Source organism: Camellia sinensis, chromosome 9 (genome assembly GCF_055761805.1).
Source record: "Camellia sinensis isolate YWXY chromosome 9, ASM5576180v1, whole genome shotgun sequence".
Taxonomy (NCBI): domain Eukaryota; kingdom Viridiplantae; phylum Streptophyta; class Magnoliopsida; order Ericales; family Theaceae; genus Camellia; species Camellia sinensis.
The window spans coordinates 193930044-193957807 of record NC_138969.1 but is presented as its reverse complement, the minus strand read 5'-3'; the positions used below and the strand labels follow the sequence as shown (position 1 = coordinate 193957807).

Below are 27764 nucleotides of genomic sequence, written 5' to 3'. Positions count from 1 at the left end.
ATTTCTTCTTCTGTTTCAGACAGCAAGGGTTTGGTAACTTGTCTTACAAATGCTGCTAAGTCTATGAAGTTTAAGTCTGGGCAAGCTATGCAACTCCAAAAGCTTTGCAACATCAAGAATCCTTCTCCTTCCATTTTTGCATATTTGGATGCCATCGACTAACCCCCTCTCTCTCTCTCTCTCTCTCTCTCTCTCTCATTTGAGTTGCATCACTTTGTTTGGTTTTGGAGTTTTCAAATATAGTTTTTGAGTTTTCATTCTGTATTTTTTAATTTTTAGTGAATTGTTTTAATATTTTAATTATTATTTTATTTTTTACTTTTTAGATCTGCTTAAATCTATAAAAAAAAAAAAAAATTATGTTTCTTTTAAACCCTCTAAAATGTTAATTAGTTCTTCACCTCATTTCATTGTTCTCTAATGTTTATGATATGCTGTGTTTGATGGACAATTGACATTCTGAGGAACAAGGATGGCTAGCTACGTAAAACAGAAAATGTTACGGGAAAGAAAGTTAATAACTTGTTTGTCTTTGTTTCATCCAATCTATAGACAATAATAATAATGAGATTAAAATGTTTCTTGTATTTTCTGTTGTCTCTTAATTATTTGTCTCAATTTCTTTTGGCACAATTTGCTCCAAAGTGCATATTTGCAACAATTACAAGTCATATAGTCACTGTTTGGGACAACTTTTTACAAGTTAAAAGTTAATAATTAAAAAGAAAAAATTAAAAGTATTTATTTCACAACTTTTTAATAATTAGCTTTTGTTTAACTCATTTAAGTATAATAAGTTGTAAGTAAAAAACCGCATCAAATATTTTGATTCAAGTTTCCAAATAAACTAAAATAAAATAATTCCATTAAATTACACCAAACTGGCCCCATTGTATGCTTTGTATATGCTTACTAAAGTGATAACACACATAATGTTAAATGGTTATTATTATACAATTCCCATAAGGGCCATGCTTAGGTTCAACTATGGTTACTTATTGAACCAAATATATCTTTTCAGTTTCAATGATTATATTTTGCCCAAAGCAGAGAACTATACAACAATGAAAAGGTTTTCAAAGGTTTGAACATACATTGATTGAGCTCATGAAATACCAATTGTCTTGTTAAGCAACCAAAGGGTGAGAGACAACTCAATCACAAAAATGGTGTGGAGCCATGTCCTATCCAGCATAAATCCAAACACTGTTATTCCAGCTCTGTTGTTCTCAAAGTATGTCACTGCATCCAAAACATTGAAACAACTTGATGGTTACACACACACACACAAAACAAAAAAAAAATATGGTGCAAAAATAGGTTTGTGCATTGCTATATGCAAATTACAGCAATACACAAGTTGGTCGGGTTTATATTAATAAATGCACATGGAATTCACTAATTTTTGTGACTACTGGTAAAAAACCCGATAAGTGAATCATTTTCCAATAGGTTATAACAAAAATTAATTCTCTACAATTGGGCATTCAATTGGAGATGTGTTGTTGGATTATGTGGACTTGTCTCAAGGCCTTCCTTCGTTTATTATCATCTATACTATTATATATGTGAGCACCTATTTTGGTGTCTTGAAACTTTCTTTCTTTTTATGCTAAGTGTCCAATTTTCTATTCACAAAAAAAAATAAAAATAATACAGAAGAGAATGTGATTTGAACTTGAGACATAAATTTGATAAACAAAACGTTACCATTTGAGATACATACAAAATATACCAAATATTTTGTTTATTTATTTATTTGACTTGCACACGCAATGCGTGTGCCAAACAACTATTTTATATAAAAAATAAAGTTAATATATAAGATATTGATGATTATATAATCGAAATATATTTATCTTAAAAAATGAATAGCAGCTGTGATTTTAAAAATCGACTACCCATTTTTTGAAAACAAATGTGATCTAATTATGTGATTTTCCATATTTAATCATTTTAAATTTTAGAGGGATCTAGAAAATGAACATTTCAAATCACTAAGGTGAGCCCAACAACACCTCTCCAATTGGATACGAAACTGGAGAGAATCCAAACTAAGAATCCTCTTCCCAAATCACTTTTTTGCTCTATCCCAAAATACTTACAACTATTAGATCATTGAAATCTCAAAGTATAGTAATCTCAAGACATGATTAAATAGATGTAAATGTTTTGAGATAAAGGGACATTGAAATTTGAGGGACACAGAATTTCAGGCTTGTTGCACAAAGTGTGGAAAGAACCCAAAATCCTGTTGTCTTCCCATTCCAAAATACACAATTATTGGGTTAATGAAGGTTTTGAAAATTTGGAACAAAGAATTCTCTGCCACAACTTGTATATATAATATATCACTATCACACTCACCAAGAGCTTGCCTCTTCTGGTAGGAGATAGTATGTGCAGATATGGGCACCATTTTGGTGTCGTCAAGGTCATCTTCTTCTCCATCTCCATCTTCTTCTTCATGATCAGATTGCTGATGATGATATGATGAATTGTCATTACTGATAGGGCATATCAGAGGTGGTGAAGAAGAAATCTGGGCTGTTAGAGTTTCAGTCTCATCATCCAAGTCATCAAAAGAGTCTACTGTGGCACAGACATGCCACTTGGCCGCAAGGCACGACACAATCTGTGCTCTGTGAGTGATCTTTGTTGCGCTGCGTAGACATATGAAGAGCCCTGTTGCCAATGTGATGGAGCATAACTGCAACCATAACAACAAAGTTAAATTTAAGAATAAAAAATTAAAAATTAAAAAAATCCAAATGTAGCATATGGGTATAGAAAAATGATCCGGACCCCCTCCAGGGATGACCCCACAACCCCCTCTGGCTTGTGATTGGCCAGATATATATATATATATATATATTTTTTTTTTTCTTCTCCTCCAATCATTAACCCCCACGTGTGTGTGGGGTGATGGGGGTTGGTGATTGAGGAGGTCTCAATCTTTCATGTTTAGAAAATAATAATGCTAATTTTACAAAAAAAAAGAAAAAGAAAAAAAAAAGCGGTAGAATAGAAGTTCCATCCAAAATGAATACAGTATCACTAGCATTGCATTATGAGTATTTATCTCTAGAAATTTCTCTGTTTGTATTGTTTTTGGTCTAATAAATATCAATATGCTACGGAAAAAAGGAGATAAAATGAGGTGTGTGGACCAGATTAATTTGAGTGTAGCCCATGTCATACCAAATTGGAATATATACCACATGCTTTATTTTCTAGCTATTTTCTCTAGTTCCATGGTTTTTTTGAGAAAGTAATTAATTTTTTATTTTATTTTATATGATCGGCTCTACATGTGTACATGATGTTCGGTATGTTAATTCAAATAAAAGGAGTAGAAATTATTGAAATTTATTCTACAGCAGATTTCATCTTACACCTAGAGTTAAAATACTAGAGTAATATTATAAATAAACGAATTTATTACTCAATTTTCTTAACACTAAATACAAAAATAATGAGGCCAATATTAATAAATACTTCTTGTGGGATCCATTGCTTTATATTTGATAGTGAATTTTTTTTTTTAAAAAAAAGATATATGTTGTGTATAATGTTTTTTTGAAAAATATCATACATAAAAGGAGTCCTAACAAATTTTGTTGCCTCTTAGACACAAAGATAAAGAATTCCACTTAGATACAAAAATCTCATAAACATCTATTGATATACAACGTTGCTATTAATTAAAGGTCAGCATTAAACTAGCCTAACTCACAAAATTGGTATCTAATCTCGTTTGGGAACAGACTTTTCGTGAGCCAAGTCTAATAGATTTTTCTAATATGTTAGGTCAGCTCAGGGCTAAAACCTTAGGTCCAAGCCTTGCGTAATAGGCCTGGCTCTAATGGACTAGTGACTTAAGCACATCAAGCCGAGATTCAAGTCTATTTTTAGATTTTTTTTTTAAATTAAAAAAAAAAATAAAGTTGCAAGTTGGTGAGAGATTGGAAGGATTACAGCAAGTTCACCAGCCGTGTAGACATTAACAGTAGCACCAGACTTAGTTGTAACAACAAGAGAAGCCAACTGACTCGCCGTACCCAAAACCAGAGTCCACAAAATAAACACTCTGAATCTATGGCTTATAATCCTCAGACTCCTCCTGATCCCAAAATGCTCGTTCAACACCGACCCAACTTCAGATTCTCTCTCAAAGACTTGAGAAAAGTCTTCGAGTCTGAGAATCTGAAGATAACATATGAGTCGGAAGAGAACACATACAAGGAAGAAGATCGATGTTCGATAGAGCCACGAACAGAGTTGGAGTGTCCACGCGATGATGTCGCTGGCGTAGACGTTGATGAAGTAAGGTGTGGTGGTTCCTCCGGAGATGAACCACCATGTTTTGTAGATGGTGTCGGCTATGAAACAAGGGAGGACGAATGCTGAAAGGAGCTTCATTGATCTCTGCAGGGATATAGAGAATTATTATTCAGTTTTTAAATTAGCTTTTTTTCTGAAATCAAGCAGTTTATTGGGTGTTATTTGTTTTCATCTTTTGGGAAAATATAGAAAATTTGTTAGCAAACTGTTTGGAAATTTTTTTTTGAAATGCTAAAACTTTTTTTGATAACTATTTACGAACAAAAATGAAGATGATGTGTTATCACGCCTTTCCTTATTTTTATTTGTGAAAACATGGGAAGTAGAAATCAAGTAAATGAAAACAAAACAAAGATGTCATAAAAAAATTTAAATTAATGTATTATTATTGGATTGGGAAGGTATTCATTATATGATTAAGGATGTTTCACTCAAGATATTAAGTGTAATGGTGATGTCACATTATATATCATATTTGATTTATCATATCATGCATTATAACTCTATCAGTAACATAAATGAGTAATGGGCCTACTCAACTAATGCAATTATGATGAATGCAATGGTAAAGCCATTATAGCATATATTTTGATTCATTCATAAAGCTAATGATAATTGTATTGTTACTCCTTTTCGAAACATCACATTAGGCCATCTCCAACCGTTCACTAAATCCAACATCAAATTCAAATTTGATGAAAAAAAATTACTTTTTGTGCTCCAACGGTTGCACTAAAATAGTATCAAATTGAGAAAATATCAAATGTTTAACCAAATTGAGGACGGCTTGCTCCTTTCACCAATTCACTGTGCATAGCCGTTGAGTTGGACCCACTGGACGTTCGACCGGATGTCCCACCAGATGACCACTTTAAGACAGAAATTTGTGAAAATTTTACACTGGGGTCGACCACCCGGTTGACCCCCCGGTTGACCACCTTACTATTTTTTAAGCAACAGAAATGAAGGCAAAAACTGAAAATTTGCTCTTACCGGTCGACTGGTCGGTCGACCCTCTCTGTTTGATGCACGCTACATTGAACCGTTGGAGCTGTTGGTATCATAATGAGAAAATTGGCTTTTTTTTACTCAAATTTGATAAAAAATTTGTTCAACCGTTGGAGATGCTCTTAGCCATCTCTCCGTCCAATAAATAGGTTATATGCTTAAAAATTGGAAAAAAATAAGAATAGAGTGGCAAATCATGAAAGTTTTTTCACAAAATAATGATAAAATGATAATAATGACAACAAAAATTGGGTCATTCATTGATTTTTCGAATTTCTATGCACGTATCATTATATCTTAAAAATAATAATGAGAGAAAGAGAAAGAAAGAAGAGGTAACATACATGGAGCTGTTGAGTATACCCTCGCCTCACCTTCTCACTAGCTTCACTCAATTTATCAAGAAACAAAAACTTTTTAAGTCCATACTGATTGGCAAAAGAAGAGAGACAATAGAATGAAAGTGTTGCAACCACAGATAGAGACAACTGAACAATTGCATCATAAGGTCTCTGGTGCTTCGCATCGCAGCTCGAGCATGAGAAGACAAAGTGAGAGACAAGAGGGACTACAATGACAAGAACAAAGAAGATTGAGCCTGAGAGACCAGCCCTCCATAGATTGGACTGGTCTAGACATACCCATGTGAGGATTGATCTAAAGCTCTTCAATTCCACAACTTCTTGTTCATGGGCTGAGGAATACAATGCCTTGTTGGAAAGCTCTGTTTCATCTTCCATGGAGTTGGTTCCTTTCTCTTGGTTCTTGCAAAGAAGAACTTTGGTGAAGCCAGAGCCAAGGATGATGATGGCAAGGACAAACTTTTTTTCAAATAGATGGAAGAGGAGAGGGAAAAGAAATCAAGCTCTCTCTCTCCCCCAATGTTACTGTTATATAGTATATCTAGTAGGTGTACTATAAAAATTAATTTGTTGATTTTTTTACTGATTGACTAAAAAAATGCAGATGAAGGGAAAAAGAAAATTAATAAAATTTTGAATTTGAAATTTCAAATAAAAAAGTGAGGAAGTCATGAAAAAGATGTGACAAAGTTCATTGAGTAGTAGATTTTATATATAAAAAGTGAGGCACTCATAATTATTGGATTATGTAAAATTTTTGATATATGAGAATTTTGAGAAAAATAGTTTGATTTTAAGTTCTTAAAAATATTTTTTTGAGTTTTCAATCCATATTTTTGTTTAGTAAAATTTTTAATTAATTTTTTCTACTTTTTAAATTGACTTAATCTAAATACACTTAAAAAAATAAAATTTATGAATTTTTTAAAGTAATTGAGAATTAAAAAATTCAAGACATTTTTGTATTTATGATTTTTTTTTTATAAAAAAAAATCACAAATATTTTATTTTTTAAGTGTATCTAGATTCAGTAAATTCTAAAAATAAAAATAAAAAAATAATTAAAATTACTAAAAATAAAGAAATACAAATTAAAGATATATATATTAGATGGGAAATTTTTTCTTAGATGGGCTCAAAAAAATAAAAAATTCTATGTGTCATCAATCAATTTGGAAAAAATTATTCATTGCCTCAGGAGCATTACTCCATCTCATTCATATTTGGACAAGTACTCAGTATCATTCCAAAGGAGACAAATAAGTAATAGAACCTACTATTTCAATCAATAATAATTAAATTTAAATCTTATTTGTCAATTATATATTTTAGTCAAAAAGCTATTATAAATTTTCACATCTCTCTTTATTTTTTTATATATTTTTTTTATAAAAAATTAAAAAATTATTAAAATAATTTATTTCCAAACAAGGTCCGAAGCATCACCTTAATTTGTCCTGGACAAGGAATAATTTCTCTACTTGTACACCTGTGTGGAGTAAACAAGTTTGCCACGGGCAACTTGTGAGTTGAAACTATTGTTGATTGTTGAAGTTATAATATACCACGCGTGCCTCGAATAGCGTGGTGATTAAGATATTTTTAACCTGTGTTTAGTTGATGAATATAGTGAGAAATTTGAAAAAAATAAAAAATAAAAAATAATTATATTTTATATAATTTTTTTATTTTCTTAATTTTTATTTAAATTTATGAATCAAATACAACGTTAGTAACATTTTCATTTTTTTTTCCTTTCATTCTTTAAAAAAAAGTCTTGATATATTGTTTTCGTTTTTAATACAATTCAAAATTTTCTAAAATTTTTGAAGAAAAAAAAAGTATTTCCATTTATTTTCAAAATAAATTTTCACACTTTTCACCACTAGCTACCCACCACTATCTGGTATCATGTGTCAACTAATCGACTACAAATAAACTCTAACATGCCTTGGCAATCAATGACACTTACACGGTCAATTTTAATGTTCACCTCACTTATAATATTCAATAATTCACAAAACACATTTTTTAATTTTTTTTAAAAATATTTTTGTATCTCAGAAAAAAAATGTTTTTATTTTGTACAAGAAAATGAAAACTTATTATTTTATTCTTTTGTAAATTAAAAATAAAAAAATCATAATAGTATGAAATCACCCCAAGTTGAGTGTTGAGTTTCTGTGTGGGGGCCACACTCTCTTTATGGCGCGTGGAGGTAGCAGTTAGGTGGTAAAGGAGTGAAAGCGCGGGCTTTCACGTGTAATGCCGTGATAAGTGGGATGGATTGTGGGACGTTGAGATTTTACGTGTTAAATCGGTGGAGGTTGACATAAAGTGGGTGTTTTGAGAAATTATTATTGGAAAATGTCTCTTAACTTAAATTTTGTGGTTTAAAAGTGGCTCAAATGGTCAAAACGACGTCGTTTTGGCCATTTGAGCCACTTTTGAGCCACAAAATTTAAGATACGTAGCATTGTCGATTATTATTTTAGTTTTTAACTATTTTAATAGGTTAAAATTTTATAATAAATTATTAATAAGACTTAATAGTTAGACTTAATTTTTATCAAATTCTATTGAAAATAAGTTTTAATAAAATTGTTATTAAAAATAATTTTTTTGTGATAATTTTTTACATATGTCTCTAAAAATTGACAAATAGTGACATTTTTTGGTTATATTTTTATAAATTATTATTAAAACTTACAATTAGTAGCTTATATTTTTTTATGTAAGTCCACTTATTAGGACTTACATGTAAGTATCCCAAAATTTTTATATTTGAAAATATGATTAAATTTTTTTATAATTAAATGTGATGTTTGTGAGAGAAAAAATAAAATGATTATGAATTTGATGTAATATTTTATGTTATTAACTATTTTATTTTATTTATTTATTTTTGAATTTTAACCTAAAACAGGACTAAAATTTCCTGGCCAAATACTATTCTCTCTTTGTCAAACTATAATTGGTCAATATTCAAGGGAAAATTATACGACGGTTCAAGGGCAAATTTAGGTGAGGTCTTTACTTGGGTTCTATTAGAGTAAGGATAGAGACTCACACTTTTAATTTATAAATTCACTTATAATGATGTGGTAGGAGCATTAGACCATGATTGAATATGTAACAAATTAAAATTTAACATTTATTCTCTTATATTTTTGTAGGTAAAATTGTAAAAAAAATTTAAGGAGTCAAATATCTTCCATGGTATTAGCTAAAATAGTTTAGAATTTAGGTTGGCTTTTTAGGAAAGAATAAGACAAATGTCTCAAAATGAGTGGTGTTAGCCCTGTTTTGGAAAGTGCAGAAGAAGTTGACTTATTAAGTTATTAAATTATTTAAACCATATCACTTATTTACTTTTTATATATTTTTTTTGTAGTAAGTAAAAAAAATTTAGTTTTTTTTTTTAGCACTTCTCAAAATAATCCTACAACAATAAAACTCATGAATTTTATGTAATTCTTAAAAAAATAAAATACAAGTAACGTAATGTGAATAGTATAAAGAATTATTCTAAGATCATGTTTGATTGGAGGTTTGAAAAAAGGGAATTAGAATATGAGGATGGCCCCACTCATGCCATGTTTAAGAAATGCGCGGGGGGTATTAGTATTCATCTTGGAGAAGTAATCCTACGCAATGAGAGGACTAACAAATCTTAAAAATACATAGAATTAAGATGCTCCTATGGGATTAATGGGTAAAAGATTATTTTATCCCTTAGCTTATATGACTACAATAATGGAAGAAAAGTAATTATCGAAGTTCATATATTTAATCCCAATCAATTAATATTATCACATTACTACATAAACAAACACATTTTATCTTAGATCTTTAACTTAATACTATCGCATTACTACTCTCTTTATTCAATTCTACTGTACTTATAATCCCATCTAATTTAATTGCTAAATAAACGTAGGCTAAGATTGTTCAGGACCATCAAAGATCCAAACAAACGTGAGCTAAGATTGTTCAAGACCATCAAAGACCACTCCTAGGTCAAGGGAAACAAAAATTATCCTATGGTCTTGAACAATAGCTTTTGTATGCCCAAACCAATAACAAAATATCAATGTTTCAATTCAATTTAAAGGTATTGCTAGTCATTTAAAATTCGGTAGTACTAGAAATACATATATAATTCAGATTACACGAAGATGTGTGGGTGATTATTTTTGCATTCTTAGTGTTTTTTTCTTTAAGAGTTGAATTTTGTGAAAAACGAAAACAATTTGAAAACTACTCAAATCTTTCATCATTTTCAATCTTTAAAAGTTTGTTAAAATGAAAACTAAAAGACACAATAATGAAAAGGAGGAAAAAAAAATCAAAAGAGCAATTTTATGTCAATGAATAAAATTATTCAGGCCCTACTTTTATATAAAATAGGCTAAAATTCAAAAGAGAAACTTTTTTAGCCTATTTTATTCTTCCGTAAATTTTAGTCAAAAAATGCTAAAATTCAACTTGCCAAACACCCCGATATAGGAGTGGGCGCGGGTCGGTTGCGACCATGAAACCTTCAATTCGCCATCTGCCCGCCAGATTGGCGGATTGGAGACAATTAATCCGCATCCGTCCGCCAATCCGGCGGATGTGAATTGAGCGGATTGGCCGTTTGGCGGATGGATGCGAATCGGTTTGGCGGTTTGAAATTTTATAAATTTTCAACATAATTCAACTACCGCACTTCCTCAAAAAAAAAAAAAAAAAAAAAAATTACAGTTAATGACTTAAAAAAGTATTACAATTACTGCATGTTTCATCCAAAGAAAGAAAGTTTGAAACTTTAGAATATCACAATCACTGCATGCCTCATCCACATATTACAATTATAACATGCTTCATCCACATAAAATATTACAATCTGTGGTTCTTAAAATATAAAAACAATGCAAACAATCAAAACCATAAACAAAGCAATAGTAGAGATTGTATGTATATGTATTGTTACATTTATATATATTTTTGAAAACAAAAACCAACCAGCATATATTATATTTTTTATTTATTATTTTTAGAGTTAGATTTAAAAATCAAAAAATATAAATAAATAATACGTTTTTTTTTAATTCAAAAAATATATTCAAGTTAAAAACTTTTTTTCAACAGAATATTTGAACTCTTTTCAATTGAAAATACAAACAAAATATTCAAACAAATTGAAAATATACTTGCGGTTTAGAAATTACTAAGGGTACTCGCGGTTTGGCGGTTTGGTTGCGGCTAAAGGAACCTCAAATCCGCCATCCGTCCGTCAAATTGGTGGATTAGAGAAAATCAATCCGCAACCGTTCGCTTGACATCACGCATCCATCCAAAATGCGGCGGATCGGTTCTGTTCGGTTCGGTCGGTTTTGACAGATCGGTATATCCGCTGCTCACCCTTCAAGTATTTGATTTCGTTATCTATTATATTTAGTAAAATAAAATAAAATATAAAAATCTGAATTAAAAAATAAAATAAAATAATTTAATTTAATTTAATTTTTATTCATGTTTATTTATTAAATTTTTTAAATAAATTTTTATAGATATTTTATTGAAGTTTTATTTTAAATTGTTGTTGATGTTTTATTTAATTTCATTATGTGATATTTATTAATTTTAAAAATAACATAAATTTTTATTGATGTTTTATTTATTTAATTTTTAGAAAATAAAATAATTTTTTATTTAATGTAATAAAAAATAAAATATTAAAGAAAAATTTAATATTGTTATAACTCAATAAACAATTAAAAAGATAAAATATTTATCTTTTTTATAATAGTTTAATCAAAGATTCAATTCAATTAGGTATCTGTTTACATACATCTAATCCCATTCAGAAATTATATATATCAAAAGATTAACAGCTCGATATATAACCAAAAATCTTCCATATTCTGATAGGGATAGAATCAATTAAACGTATCCATACATGTACATATATAATAATGTTTTTGGCGCGAATGCCATGAAAGTGGAGAGTTTTGAGAGAGCGATGTGTCCTGCGATCGAAGCCACCGTGCCATACGGCGGCGACAAATCTCCTCCGTCGACCGGAGACGTGTCGGAAAACGACGGCGATGAGCTATTGGCGCCGCCTCTCAACTTCGCAATGGTCGATTACGGCGTCTTCAGGTCTGGTTTTCCCGAATCTGCCAACTTTTCCTTCTTGCAAACCCTAGGCCTCCGCTCGATCGTGTGAGTACATTTTTTTTTTCGATCATTGAAATCGTTGTTCGTGATTTGGTTATGAGTTGTGAGATTTTGATGATTTGGTTTGTGTAGATATCTCTGTCAAGAACCCTATCCTGAAGCGAACTTGAGATTTCTCAATGCGAATGGAATTCAGCTTTTTCAGTTCGGTATCGATGGTTGTAAGGTTCGTTTGCTTTCAATTTCATGCATACATGTGCGTATGTTATATGTTATTTATGTGATTTGATTAATTAGAACTTGTTTTTCGGTGAAATTGGATTGTGATTTGTTAATGGGATGAGAATCTAATTTGATTTTGCCTTCTCTTTCTTATATTTTTCTGGGGTTTTATTGTTGTATGTCTATAATGCTTCTAAATATGAGGATACATTCACCATTATGTCAATTTCTATGTATTGAAAGATATTAAGAATGCTACATTGATGATTTTTGTAGGGTTTTGTATGGGAATTAAATTTGTTTGACATTATGGCCGTTTGGTAGAACTGTGGAAAAGTGATTATAGATTATAACTTAACAAATTATGGCTTATAGCTGTGAACCGTGAGATTATGGATTTAAGCAGCAGAGTAGTGTTTGGTTAATAAGTTGTAAAATAGCTTTTTACTGTATAATTGTCTTTTCTGTCCTTATATGATATAAAAATGGTTATTTTGTCATTTTTTCCAGTTTTAATTTTAAAAAATTATTTCATTAATAAAAGTTAATATAATTAGTATTAATTAGTATCAATTAATATAAAAATTGATACATTTGATAAAAATGTAATGAAAGTATTATTGTTACAATTTTTTTCTATTATAAATTAATTAGTCTCAATTAATGGCTTAATTAGTATCAATTAATACTAAAATTATTAATTAGTATCAATTAATATTAATAATTAATTTTTATTAGTATCAATTAATATTAATATTAATAATCAACAATTGTTATTAATTAGCATCAATTAATAATTAATTCATTACAAAAGTATACAATATTAATTTATTAATAATTAATACCAATTAATATTGATTTTTTAATTAATATTGTTTTTTTTTCCTTTTTCTTCAGAAATATACAATTTTTTTATTTTTTAATTAATATAAAAATATACAATATGAATTTATTAATAATTAATACCAATTAATATTTATTTTTTAATTAATATTAATTTTTTTCTTTTTCTTAAAAAATATACAATTTTTTATTTTTTAATTAATATAAAAATATACAGTATGAATTTATTAATAATTAATACCAATTAATATTTATTTTTTAATTAATATTGATTTTTTTCTTTTTTAATTAATATTAATAGTTGGGTATTGACGAGGGCATTTAAGTAATTTTAGCCCCCCACACCAACTGTGTGCTTAAGTCGAAAATTTAAGCACCCCTGATCAGTTTTTGAGATAAGCTGAGAAACAACTTGATTTAAGTTATAAGCTAGTTAACTTAAGCTGTACCAAATACAATATTTTAACTTAAATTAAGTTAAAAACTGAAATAAGCAGCTTATAAGCCCTACCAAACAGGCCTTATGTTATTTTGTGTAGATGATTTTAGAAAGAAAAAGAACTACTTTCTATAGTTGATTATGGAATTTGTATTTAAATTAGCAGTTGTTGATTTTCCAAATAGGAGATATTAATATACAAGAATCACTTGCTTGTCAAATTGGATTTAAACAATTGTCGGCGGCAAATAACACACTAGGGCTTTGTTGACTAGTGCATTGCTGAGAATGGCCACATATGCTCACAATTTGTTGCTAAAGTTATTCTTTCGTTGGCATTTAGTAGTCATTTTTACTTTTAAACCCTCTGGCTTTATGTTTCTCTCTATAGATGAGTTACCAACTATGCAATCTAATTTAAGAGTGTGTTAAATGAAAGTTTGGTGCATGAAGCATTAAAGTTTATTAGATGCATTGGATTTCTCATTTCCTGGTCCATGTTGGTTCCTTTGTAATTCCAAACCATGTTTAAAAGTTTATGAGCTCATTGTGCAAAATAGAGCTTCTATCTATGAAACTTGAATGGCATCAATTTATTTTTTTTATTTTCATATTTGACTAATGAAACTTGAATGGCATCAACCCCGTCCCCTAAGGTGGATGTGTGGTAAGACTAGACAAGACATGATTAGAAATGAGTGTATTTGGGAATGGATAGGAGTAGCACCGATAGAAGATAAGTTGAGAGAGAATCGTTTGAGATGGTTTGGTCATATTCAACGGAGACCAACAGAAGCAGTAGTGAAGAGATGCGATGCTGTAACGGTAGATGGAAGTGTTAGGGGACGGGGTAGGTTTAGATTAACGTTGACTAGCATTTTAAATAGAGATATGAATCTATTTAATTTGACTAATGAAATGGCCTTTGATAGGGCCGCGTGGAGAAGAAGGATTCATGTAGCCGACCCCATTTGATGGGACTTAAGGCTTGGTTTGGTTTGGTTTCATATTTGTTTTCTTGTCCAGTACTGTGCACTGATGATAGTGGTGTTTACATAGACTTTATTTACATTCTCCACTGATGCCTCGTATTCTGGCATGTCTTGCCAATATTTGTCTTTCTGCAACTGTTGTCACTATCTAGGGTGGGCAATTGCAGGGGTAAAGTGGTACAACTGGGCTGAACCAACCATGAAAGCACAGGGTTGGGACAGTCCTCATCACAAACCCCCTCCTTGTGCTGGGTAGTAAAATGGGCATCATTGAGTGACTCTTTTATATCTGTCTCCTTCATCTGAATTAGAAATTTTCAAATGAACTAACCTGCTTCTATTTCCTACTGGATTGTACTGTAGAATGCATTGCGAAAGCAGCTATCTTTATTTCTCCACCAGGAAATTATTTGAGTTTTTGTCAGGTCCTCCTTTCTTTTGACTATATGATTTGTAACAAAATGTTGACGTGTTGTGTTGTCTTCCTCCTGCCTATTTGTCCCACTACTATCTCTCTCTCTCTCTCTCTAGTAAGTTGGTTTTGACAGTTTTCCAGTTTTCCAGTTTTTATTCTTCATCTTGCATTCAGAAATGACTCATTGTGAGGGAAACAGAGTACTACAAATGCATGCTTCTGAAGTGTTATCTTTGTTGGCATTGCATGAGAAGAATTCTGATACTAGACAGTAAATGTCCCAGTGGATTATATTTAGAAATACATTTGCTTGAATTTTGGAATGAAAACCCTGAATAGATATTTAAAGGCCGATGTGCTGTCATGGAAATCTTATTTTGGAGACAATCTAGTACAAATGTTCTCGTCGGTTAGGAAATGTGCAAAACAAATTTTGGTCGCTGGCAAAGGTGAAGTGCCAGGCAGATTTGATTAGAGCAGTGTACGGAATTTTTAAAGAAGGTTCTTGATTAAAGAAAAGGAAAGAAAAACTTTCTTTTCCTTGAACCCTTAGGATTGTTCAGTGCTAGAGAGAGAACATTTTTAGACAGATGTAAGTGAATGTTGACGCTGGATATTTTGCACATTTCAATTGAATATACCACTGCAAAAATAGCAACAGAGGGCAAAAACCATTTGACATCAGTCATTGAATGTGGGAAGTGGACATTATGGGCACCATGGAAAATGTTAGATGCCGTGGTACCAAAAGTATGCTGATGAACTCATTAAAAGAATATGCCAAGGAGTTATGCCATATTACAAATTGGTGAACTATATCTATGCGACCTTTTATATATGTTTTTGCTAAGTAGTTATATTTTATATGTAAATTAGAAGTTCCTGATGTTTTCCTGCTGTTCTAGTCAGTGGGGATTTGATTATGTAATATATAGTTGGTAACCTGAAATGAACTGAGTTTGGCATGCGGACCAACATTTGTGCTGCATATTGATAACCACTATTGTGGACAGGAGCCTTTTGCAAACATTCCAGAAGATAAAATTCGCGAAGCATTGAAAGTGGTCCGTGGTACGATCAAAATTCCAACCTTTGAATCATCTATGCTTGCTTTACAATATGCTAATTTCTTTATTCACCTGTCTTACTCACAGATATAAAGAACCACCCGCTCCTAATTCATTGCAAAAGAGGAAAGGTACTGGTATTATATCTCCTCTTTTGTTGTTTCCTCTTAGGTGCATAGCTATGAAGTTTGCACCAATTTGAGTTTTGTGCTATGCAGCACCGAACTGGTTGCCTTGTGGGATGCCTGAGAAAATTGCAAAGGTGGTGTCTGTCTTCAATTTTTGACGAGTACCACAGGTTTGCGGCTGACAAAACTAGACTGTCGGATCAGACGTTTATAGAGGTGTTTGATATTTCAGACTTGTAACAGAACAGTTTCCGGCATCATTTCATGATCAAAAGAGCGAAGCAAAAAGAAAAAGAAAAAAAAACACTCTATCAACATGTCCAGCTTTGCTTCACTTTCTTCTTCTTCCCGCGTCTCCGAGGAGAGTATGGGTTTATCTTTCATTGAGATAGCTAATTACAATGATATCAGATAGGCGTTGGTTTTTTCCACATGAATGAGAATCACAAATAGACTTTTTAATTCTTTAATTTTTTCCCCCTTTGTGCTGAGATATCTTTATGTTTTCACTGCTCTTTACAATTGTCCTTTCTGATATTCTTGTTTCACTCTTGAACTTTTTCATGGTCAACACAACTTAGGAGGCAAGATTAGTTATGCCTATGTAATGTGCTGGAACCCAAGATAGTTCAGGGACAGCATTATGAGATTGGTTTCTTGTGTACCATAAAATTCTTCAGTATTGCAGCAAATTGTTATCTTGGCGTGCCAGTAGACTCCCCTTGTATGATTTGGTTTGACAATGATGGAAAATTTTTGAGCTTGCAAGGATGAGAAGTTTGTCTGTCTAGAGGCCCTTGAATCTGAAATTTGGCCTCTGCTGAGATCAGCTGGATTACTGATTAGTTTAATGGTAAATCCATTAGCAATCTAGTCACCAAATTTGCCGAGGAGGAGGCTCCTCATCAGTCCAAAATTCAATTGGAGGGTTTAGTTTGTGTGGTCTGGTTGGTATAGTTTCGTATCAATCATTAGAATGTTCTCTGAGCACTAGAATTCACAACTTTCACTATGGGGTCAAATCAAATTTCTCTTTAGAAAAGAAAAATAGCGTGTAAAATTTAAAAGCACGCATTTTAAGGTAAATAGTTTGAATATTTTTGCGATCTGAATATTTTGAGTATTTCGATATTAATTATATGGTCGTTTTTCCCATTCTATTATGTTTATAATAACATTTATATTTATGGTGATCGTACATCTCTTCATTGATAAATGTTTGTGTTACATAATCTAACCATCTTGTATTCTTTTTGAGGATAACCATCTTGTATTCATATTAAGGGATTGTTTGATATCCCTTTAACATATTATTTTTTTTGAGTTATATTATCTCTCTATCATATTACACTATCTTTTCATAAAAAATTAAAAAATATACCTCTTAAATCATTTCAAACAATCCCAAAAGATTCCTGGTAAGTATTTTTACATGCTCAAAAGCTGCCTCACACAAATTCTCCTTTTTATCCAAATTGAAGTCAACATGTATAAAAGATTATCCCACGTGATATCTTCAATTACCGTGTCTTAGATTTATTCTCCTGATTTGCTTTCTTCTGCTTGCATGCATAAAAGATTATGCCCTTCTTGATTTCTATAATTTTTGTTTTCCATAAAATTCTCACCAAAATAAAAGGAATAAAGGCATATATATCTTTTTAACCTTTGGGAAGCTTTGGAAGTTATTCCTTCTACTTTTTGAAAAGCATTTTTGAAGTTTACGTTGAATTTCTTTTAAATTCTAACTAAATAAAGATCAACAATGTTGGGGGATAATTTTCTTATGAATTTAAGGTCCTGCAACATCCAACTTTTTTTTATTCATTTCTTATATTAATTAGCTGGATTTAGATTCTCAAGTCTCACCGACAAGTCAAGACTCATTATAATTAAATACAACAAGAAGATCAACTCAAATCATATATAGATAACAAAATCTACAAGTTGGATTAGATCTTCAATATGTGAAAGAATGTGGAGCGTAAAAAGAAAAAGCAAAAGAACCAAAAAAAAAAAAAAAGGGTAGATGAAATAAAATTTAATGTTTTTAGTTTGCCATTTCAATTTCTTTTTCTCAACAAATTCCTCCACAAATCTATAATTTAACCATATCACAAGACACCAAAATGAAGTGTTCACCAAAATTTTAAAAAAAATCTTCTTTTTTTTTGTTTTTGTTTGGGGGGGGGGGTGGGGGGTTGTGAGAATTTAGCTGAATTTTAACCAAATAAAGAAAAATACTTGGCAAAAACATTAACAAACCCCAAAAGGGTCTAAAACTGAGGGTGCTTGGAAGCTGAAAGCATTAATCAAAAGAGCGCATCAGTGAGCTTTAAATGTCCCCATGGATAGCATAACAATCCCTATCCAGTAAGTTCAAAGTGAAGAAAGATTCAAAGGCTCATCATTTGCACTCTCAATTGACGCCATTGAATTTCAATCGAAGCATATATATGTAAAAGAATTCAAGAAAAAAACTAGTATAATGTGGACGAGCAACAATCGAATCGTCAATCTGAAGAAATGACGACTGAAACGATATCTCGCCTTCATTATTGTACCTCCTGTCGGTGTTTGAAGAAGCAGATTAAATGTTCTGTTCCTCAATTGCTCGATTATTGACAGAGGTATCAATTCGATCCAAACCCAATTCGATTCAAAGAAAATACCACAGATAGTTAGTTATATATATGCACACACGTATAGATAATATATTAGCACAGAGAGAGAGAGAGAGAGAGATTGATGTTTTCTTGTGCATCATCTTGAGACCTAAAGAAACCCTAAAATCGTCGGCAGCTAGAGAGATGAAGCATGTATATGTACATTTATCTGCTTGGCAATCCATGGTATTTATAGGCTGCTGCTGACCCAACCCTAGACGCTCTTTCTTTATAATTACTACATTACCCTTGGCCAAGTTAGCCATTTTTTGTTTTAATTTTAGGGTGGATTTAGACTTGGCCCAATCCCAATCCAATTCCCAAACTCACAAGGTTTTTAACTTATGTTTTGTAGGACAATCTTCACTGTATTTAAAAGATTTAATTCTATTGTGTACACAACAACAATTAGAATTTAAAGAAATAAAGAAAATGAGAGAATTTGTTTGATTACAAAAATCAAACTCGAAATAAAAATAAATAAATAAAAACAGATTTTATTTTGTTACAAAAACAAAATTAAAATCTGATTTAAATAAATAAAAACAACACTGAAAATAAATTAAATAACTTACTTGATTTAATTTCTTCGAATTATTTACTGATCAAGTCCAGTGTTTAACACTGTGTCCTTAAGACAGATTCGTCCTCTCCACGGTGCTTTCAGAATTCAGACGTCTATCTCCCAGGATGAAATGATCTACCACAAACAATAGCAGCACTACTAATTGTTTGCCTTACGAACACACTAAGTGTTTACACTCTTTCTTTCGGAAATAAAATGCAGCAAGATGAAGAATATAAATAGCAGAAGTGAAATACGAAATTTCTGAATGAAAACATCAAATGAGGGTGGTCCTATTTATAGATGTGAAGGTGGCTCTTGGATTTGAATTGAACAGGTATGTGTCTCTTGGTTTTGAATTGAACAGGTATCATACCTGTTGGGTTTTGAATTCAAACAGATTTGAATCAATTCAAACAGATAGTAAAACGGGAAGGGCCCTGTTTGGGTGTGCACTAATTCCAAAACAGTTTATTTCTGTTTGAAACCGGGAAGGGCCCTGTTTGGATGAACAAAAAATCCAAACCAATTTAATTTGAATTATGGATTTTATTTTAATAAAAAATAAAATTAAATTCAAATGTTTTTGGCCCAAAAAGATTATAAGCCCAACCACACACCACGCACCCGCGCCTAGGCCAGCCCGCCCGACCGGACGGACGGCGGCGCGCGTGGTGATTTTTTGGGTCCAATGGGTCTAGCCCATTTTGCCCATAACCTCTCCCTCTAAAACACTTGGGTACCCCTTGGGGCACACCCCAAGTATCTCACCCTAAGCCTTATAAACCCTTTCAAAACCTCCCACCAAATCAATGTGGGACAAGCCAATTTACAACCTTAAGGAATTTCCACCAAAACTCAATTTCCATGGAGCACACTTTGGCTTCAAATTCCCATTCACTCGGTAATGGTTTTGAGCAACCAAATATACCACGTGAATCACAACGCGGCATAGAACGCGTTACCACTTTGACCCGAGTAAATTGACACTCGGGGCCCACCTAAAAAATAGACCTAACTTAGGAAAAATTAACCATTTCCAACATTTTTTAGAGTGGAAAATGCAAATATTGTTATTAGAATTTTGATTCTGATCGTAAGATTTTAACATCTTATAATTTTAGTTGGATTAAATAATCTGAATCGTACTAGAATCTTAAATTTAGTAAGATTTTAAAGTGATTACAATTTTAATTATAAAATTATGTAAAATTGCACTATAATCCCGATTCTATTATGATCTTGATCCTACCAAACAAAAAAAAAATCTAATTTATTTTTTATATATGGATGTACATATGTATATCTACATAAGAAAATTTGACTATAAATTCTTTCTACAAACATCTTTTCTAATTTATGATAACATAAAATATGCATTATATCAAATTAATTAATTTTCTTTGATGATTTTATAATTATTTAATATATATTATCATTATAAATAATTTATCATTTTATTTTACATTAAAGTAAAATTTTGTGATTCTCAATTCAATTCTATGATCCGATCCACAAGTCATTCCAACCATCTTACTTAGGATCTCGATTTTAACAACATTAAATGTAAGAGATTCCAAAAGATTTATCATTTTTTTACTAAATATCCACACTATGTGGATTTACATGGGTTCCACACCCATGTGATATATTTAGTAAAAATTTTAATAAATTTTTTAAAATCTCTACCATTGCTCTTAGGTAGAACTCAAGTTGTGTTAAATTGCCACGTCTAAACTGATGTATAAGGTTGTTTGTCCAAGCCCAAGTTCAATTACATGAAGATGAATTGTTTAGGTGCCGTTTGGTAACACTTACGTTTTCAATTTTCTATTTATATTTACAAAAATTTAAAAAAATTCAAATAAAAACTTGTTTGGTAAAATTTTTGCTTTATAAATCAGTGGTCTCAGTTTATAAATTTGATAAAAAAATGTAAATTCAAAAAAGGTGTTTCCATTTTGAATTTTCAATTTTTTTTTTTTTACCACCCAACACTAGCTACCACCCGCCACCATTTTCCACCACCGTCTTTCGCCACCACCACCTGCCGCCGCCACTTACCACCGTCTTTCGCCACCACCAGCCACCCACCACCACTAACCACCAGCCACCTGCCACCCACCCGCCACCACCACCACCCACACCACCTACCATCCACCTACCCGCCACCCACCTGCCACCACCACCCACCACCCACTATCACCACCGCCACCACCACCACCCACTCGCCACCACCCATCACCCGCCACCGTCACCCACCTACTGCCACCATCACCCAACCACCCACCACTACCACCACCCGCCACCGTCACCCACCCACCCGCTACTACCACCACCTACTCGCTACCACCCACCACCCACCACCTGCCACCGTCACCCACCCGCCACCACCCGCTACCCACCATCCACCGTCACCACTTTCCACCACCGTCTTCCGCCGCCACTTGCCACCACTTGCCATTTCTCACTCTTTTTTATATTTGTAAATTTTTTAAAACATTTTGTCAATTATCAAACGTGCTTGTAGTTTATGTTTTTCTAAAAATAAACAAAAAATCAGTTTATAAATTTTTTGTAAATATAAAATGAAAACGTAAACGTTACCAAACAGACCCTTATAAATTTGATTATTTTTTTTACAATCTAAGTTGATTAGTTTGTTAACATTAATTATTAATATATTTTTGAGTAAAATAATTAATAATTTTAAAATAAATAATTATGTGATATGATGAAGATAGAGATGTGAAGAGGAGAATTAAGGAATCAATACGCAATTGTGGTGATCTTTGCAATTTTTACGTGAGTTTTTTTTTTTTTTTTTGTAATTATTATTATTGGGTTGCTTGTAACTTGTGTATATATAGTGTATATGATTTAATAAAATATCATTTAATAACTAGTAATATATATTCCCTCCGTTCTAAAATATTAGTCCTTTATTTCATTTTTTATTGTCCCAAAATATTAGTCCCTCTTCAAAAATTAAATACAAAAATAATATAAATTTCCTATTTTGCCATTCTTTTAAATTAATGAACAATATAAAAAGTACAATTATGATATTGATATTTTTAAAAAATGTACTATCAAAAGGGTAATTTTGAAAAATCAACTTTTTTAAAGTACAATAATTGTACTACCAAAAAAAGTTAAATTCCCCAAGAGGGATCATTATTTTGGGACAGAGGAAGTATATTTTTTGAAAATTAGCAAAATAAAATTAAATATTTTTATACAATAAAAATAACACTAACACCACAATATGAAAGGATTCAAATTGTTTCCAATTCACTTTGTGAATTAGATTGTATTGTTTGGGCTCATAAGGTTCATCATGCGTCCAATTTCGATAATTCGAACCGTTTAAAATATAGAGTTCGTCGAATATTTAATTCTTATAAAAAAATCACGTTATGGGCTCGTAAGGTTCATCATGCGTCCAATTTCGATAATTCGAACCTTTTAAAATATAGAGCTCATCGAATATTTAATTCTTATAAAAAAATCACGTTAATCGAATATAGATAACTACTTGATCAAAATACATTTTTATCAATAATTTATTTTTTAAATCATATTTACCATTGATAAAAATATGATCTAATCAAATGACTATCGATATTTAATCAATGTAATTTTTTTAAAATAGAATACTCAACAAGCCTTACACATTAAACAATTTAAATTATCAAAATTAAACCCATTCGATTCTACCGAATAGGAATGGCAACGGGGCGGGACGGGGCGGGGCTAGGGATCACACTCCCCGTCCCCGATCCCCGATGGTGGAAATAGCCCCGTCCCTGGCCCGATCCCCGACGGGGAACCCATAACCACCCCCGTCCCCTAACAGGGATCGGGTTTCCCCGACCTCAAAATTCCCCGACCAATTGATCAACATGTTCATCAACAAACAGAGAGAGAGGGAGAGATTTTTTCAACAACAGATCAACAAACAAATTTTTTTTTAACAACACATATTACAAACACAAGAACAAAAAAAAAAAAAAAATCTGTATGTATACATTACAGATCTGTTCAACACACTGTGTTACACATGCACACACAACAGATATATTGTTCATCAACAGATATAATATAAATAACTTGGAAAAAAAAATTTGTGCATCAATGAACAATAGATATGTATATATATATAGAGAGAGAGGGGGCTTCATCACGGTCTGTCCTGGTCATGGTCGTGACTGCAGATCGGTGGTGGTGGTGGTGGCTTCAGATCGATGGTGACGGAGGAGCAGGAATGTCGTTCGTTGTGTGACAGAGAGAGCGGCAGTGAGGGAGGATGATCGGAGGCGAGGTACGAGCAGCAGTGATGGACGATCGGCGATTACGGACGAGAACTGAGCTATGTACGGCGATGGACGATTGGCGGTGGCGGTGGCGGTGGCGGTGGCGGTGGCGGTGACGATCGGCGGTACGAGCAGCGGCGAAACCCTAGCTCTTGGCAACGACGTAGAGAGAGAGAGAGAGAGAGAGAGAGAGAGAGAGAGAAGCGTGTTTTGTTTTGTGTTGTGTGTGAGAGAACTGAGCAGTGTTTTCAACACAAAACCCTGCACGCGCATACATATACGGAAGGGCAAATTAGTAATTTTACATAGGGGATTATTCGGGGCGGGGATCGGGGTCGGGGTCGGGCCGGGTCCGGGACTGAAACACGTATCCCCGTCCCTGGCCCGAAGATCACCGGGGATACATTTTTTAATACCGTCCCCAGCCCGTCGGGAGTATTTTTCAGAGAATCACCACTTAATCCGAAGCCGAGAGGTCGGGTCCCCGTCAGACCGGGTTCCGATTGCTATCTCTACTACCGAACCAACAGCACACTCCAATTGAATTTCAAATTGGAGACCAGCCTGATCCATAAATAAATTGGGTTAACGTTAAAGATAATTTTGATACCAATCCAAAATGATATAGCCCATAATCCATTAAAAAAATAAAAAATAAAAAAACCTGCTATCTAGGGTTGCTGTTGTATAAGAGTTAACTTCCCGAAAATCCAGTTGTCTCTCCACTCTCTCTCTCTCTCTCTCTCTCTCAATTTTTTCCTCTAGAAAGACCATTTCATCCATCTTCTCTTCAATCCACCTTCTGGGTCTTCACAGTCCAATCACACACCATCAAAATCTGCACACAAAGGTGTCAATTTGTTCTCTGTAAGTATATCTATTCCCTTCTCTCTGTAATTTTTCCCCTCCCTTTTCAATTTCAACGGAACAGTGTCCGGACACGCTTGAAGATTGCTCTTTCGTTATCTTCTTTGTATTCAAGATTGTATTTTTGAAGTGGGTGTGAGAATTTTATGGGGAAATCTGGAGGTAGGAAAAAGAAGGGTGGTGTTAACCAAACCCAAGTTTCAGAATTTAACAACAGCAATCCAATTCCAAATGCCAATGGTGGTGTTGATTTGGACTCCTCAATTTTCTCTAAAAGAGCTTATGAGCTCAAAGAGGAAGGAAACAAAAGATTTCAAGCCAAAGATTATGTGGGTGCTCTTGAACAATACGATAATGCCCTAAAACTCACTCCCAAAACTCACCCAGATCGAGCTGTGTTTCACAGCAATAGAGCTGCTTGTTTGATGCAAATGAAACCTATAGACTATGAAATTGTGATTGCTGAGTGTTCCATGGCACTTCAGGTTCAGCCTCGGTTTGTCCGTGCCCTTCTTCGGAGGGCTAGGGCATTTGAGGCGATAGGAAAGTATGAAATGGCGATGCAAGATGTGCAATCGCTATTGGCCGTTGATCCAAATCACGGGGATGCTTTGGAGATTGCCCGGAGATTGAGGACTGCCCTAGGGCATCGGCAGGAGGCCCAGCAGGACCTTCAGAGCCGCCCATCTCCAGCTGCTCTTGGGGCCTCTGCTGTTCGTGGAGCACCGATTTCTGGTCTCGGGCCTTGTTTACCCGCAAGGCCTGTGCCAAAAAAGGCACCGGCTGCTGCAGTGGGATCATCAGTTGAATCGCCTAATAATATGCTAGATAAGTCCCAACCATTTTTACGTACTGAAAATGGTCCCGAGGTCAAAACCCAATTGCCAAAGCTTGTTTTGAAGCCATCACACGGTTCTACCAAATCCAATCCCAGTAAGGATAACCAAAAGGAACGGGCTTCTTTGTCAGTGTCGTTGGAGACTGCAATTAGATGGAGGTCATTGAAGCTTGTTTATGATCATGACATAAGGCTTGCCCAAATGCCAGTGAATTGCAATTTTAGAGTGTTGAGGGAGATTGTAAGCAAACGCTTTCCTTCTTCGAAGTCAGTTTTGATTAAATATAAAGATAACGATGGTGATTTGGTGACTATAACGTGTACGGGTGAACTCAGATTGGCAGAGTCATGTGTTGACAGTGTTATTTCAAAAGAACCTGAAACGGAGAAGACAGACTCAATTGGGATGTTGAGATTGCATATTGTTGAGGTGAGTCCTGAGCAGGAGCCACCTATACTCGAAGAGGAGGAACAGGAGAAGCCTCTTAAGAGTGAGGGAATCAAAGGAGATGACAGTGGCTTGCGTTCGTCTCTGGGTGATTCTGCTGTGGAAACTATGGATACTGAGATCGATAAGCTGGAGAAGGAAGCTCCAAAGGAAAAACCCGGGACTTCAGAAGATCAAGAGAGCAAGGAAGTGGAGATGGATGACTGGTTATTTGAATTTGCTCAGTTATTCCGGACCCATGTTGGTATTGATTCAGATGCGCATATTGACCTACATGAGCAGGGGATGGAGCTGTGTTCGGAAGCCCTTGAAGAGACAGTAACCAGTGAAGAGGCTCAAAACCTTTTTGATAAAGCTGCCTTAAAGTTTCAGGAGGTGGCTGCTCTGGCTTTCTTCAATTGGGGAAATGTGCATATGTGTGCTGCGAGGAAACGGATTCCGATTGATGACTCTGCAGAAAAAGAGTTGGTGGCAGCAAAGCTTCAAGCAGCTTATGATTGGGTGAACGAAAAATATTCTCTGGCCAGAGAGAAGTATGAGGAGGCGCTCTTGATTAAACCGGACTTCTACGAGGGGTTACTTGCATTGGGGCAGCAGCAATTTGAAATGGCTAAACTTCATTGGTCGTATGTACTTGCTAAGAAAGAAGATCTCTCGAAATGGGATTCTACTGAAACTATCAAACTTTTTGATAGTGCAGAGGAGAAAATGAAATCCGCGACTGTGATGTGGGAGAAGCTTGAGGAGCAGAGAGAAAATGAGCTAAAAGATCCAAGTTCGAGCAAGAGGGAAGAATTGCTAAAAAGAAAAAAGAAACAAGGAAGTGGTAATGAAGGCGAGTCCTCTGGCCAAGGAGAGATTTCAGCTGATGAAGCGGCAGAACAGGCAGCGGTGATGAGATCACAGATACATCTATTCTGGGGTAACATGCTTTTCGAGCGTTCTCAAGTTGAATGTAAACTAGGGTTGGACGGGTGGAAAAAGAACCTGGATGATGCTGTTGAACAGTTTAAGCTTGCTGGTGCTTCTGAGCCTGACATTTCAACGGTTTTGAAGAACCATTGCTCTAATGATGATGCTGTCAAAGAAGATGAGAAGAAGATTGAGAACCTAAGCACTGATAAGGGTAACAATCCAAAAAAAAAAGCTGAGCCAAGTCAAGTATCAGAGGAATGAAACTCGTGTTTGTGCACAGTAACCTTCAATTGATTATCTTTGTATTTTGTCTTCATTGATGAGTTTTGATTGGAGAAAGGAGTTGCTTTTTCTTCTCAGTTCTCAGCAGGTGGGGTTGTGGAAGTTTTTGTTCTCTCTTTTTAGATAGAAAGTTAGATACCAACACTGCACAACAGTGTACTCAACCAAAAGGTTTCGAGCCTATTTTTTCCTGGTCAATGTCAAGATGACATTATTTTTGCCCTACTGCTGAGTTTTCTATTAGCAATGTGAAATACTTGGGTTGGGTTGTTGGCCTTCACTCCTGCTCCAAGTGAGGTTAGGCTTGTGCGTTCTTGATTGTTATTGCTCTGTTTCTCTGCTGGGATTAATATCATTGGTTGTGTTTTATTTATTCTCAGCTTCTTATTTAGCTAAATTGATTCTCAACTTCAAGTCACTGCTAGAATTTTGACATTGGTTAGAACAAGTCTCGAAGGTACTGATCTGAAGTAGATTTAATGTTTATTGATGAGGAGTTCCTTATGAAACTTTTTTACTCTTTGCACTGTCAATCAAATCCCGAGCAAACAACTTCCATTCAACTATGCCGGGCATGCGTCTTATATGCGTAAAGTAACCTATTAAAAAAATTGAATGATTGTAGCATGGCAATTTCTTGGACAAATCTTGATGATGACATGATATGGAGAAAGTGGGGAAATTAATAGGATTATAATTATTCTTCTTTTGTGGTTACTTTTAAATACTCCCATATTATTGGAATGCAAGTTTTTGATGGAAAATTCTCTCTGTGTGGAGTTCGGATTTGTGTGAATAATTTTTATCTTCACTGTAAACCTCAACCTGATTATGTTTCATGTAAGATGGTTTATTGGCGTGGACATCGATTTTGCGCTGTTT

General features: G+C 33.5%; 3 protein-coding genes and 1 non-coding gene across 5 annotated transcripts; 2 read left to right on the top strand and 2 right to left on the bottom strand.

The window, feature by feature from the left end:
* Positions 1 to 843: 843 nt before the first annotated feature.
* Positions 844 to 6230, bottom strand: LOC114323074 (uncharacterized). 2 transcript variants are annotated; one of them, XM_028270543.2, is made up of 4 exons: positions 5727 to 6230; positions 3979 to 4428; positions 2368 to 2710; positions 844 to 1242 (listed from the first exon to the last, which is right to left on the bottom strand). In XM_028270543.2, the coding sequence occupies exons 1-4, from the start codon at positions 6090 to 6092 to the stop codon at positions 1106 to 1108; spliced, it is 1296 nt and encodes a 431-aa protein (XP_028126344.2). In that variant the 5' UTR covers positions 6093 to 6230; the 3' UTR covers positions 844 to 1105. The 2 variants fall into 2 exon arrangements, with proteins under 2 accessions (XP_028126344.2, XP_028126343.2); XM_028270542.2 differs by having other exon boundaries at positions 5697 to 6229.
* Positions 6231 to 11511: 5281 nt separating this feature from the next.
* LOC114322989 (inositol diphosphatase DSP4) lies at positions 11512 to 16455 on the top strand. Its single transcript, XM_028270449.2, has 5 exons — positions 11512 to 11924; positions 12012 to 12105; positions 15804 to 15861; positions 15945 to 15988; positions 16076 to 16455. The coding sequence occupies exons 1-5, from the start codon at positions 11659 to 11661 to the stop codon at positions 16223 to 16225; spliced, it is 612 nt and encodes a 203-aa protein (XP_028126250.2). The 5' UTR covers positions 11512 to 11658; the 3' UTR covers positions 16226 to 16455.
* Positions 16456 to 18473: 2018 nt separating this feature from the next.
* On the bottom strand, positions 18474 to 18599 carry LOC114323036 (small nucleolar RNA snoR111). The gene has a single exon (XR_003651012.1). It is a non-coding gene; the product is annotated as a small nucleolar RNA snoR111 (small nucleolar RNA).
* Positions 18600 to 24188: 5589 nt separating this feature from the next.
* On the top strand, positions 24189 to 27255 carry LOC114322978 (protein CLMP1). Its single transcript, XM_028270441.2, has one exon. The coding sequence runs from the start codon at positions 24546 to 24548 to the stop codon at positions 26859 to 26861; it is 2316 nt and encodes a 771-aa protein (XP_028126242.1). The 5' UTR covers positions 24189 to 24545; the 3' UTR covers positions 26862 to 27255.
* Positions 27256 to 27764: the final 509 nt, after the last annotated feature.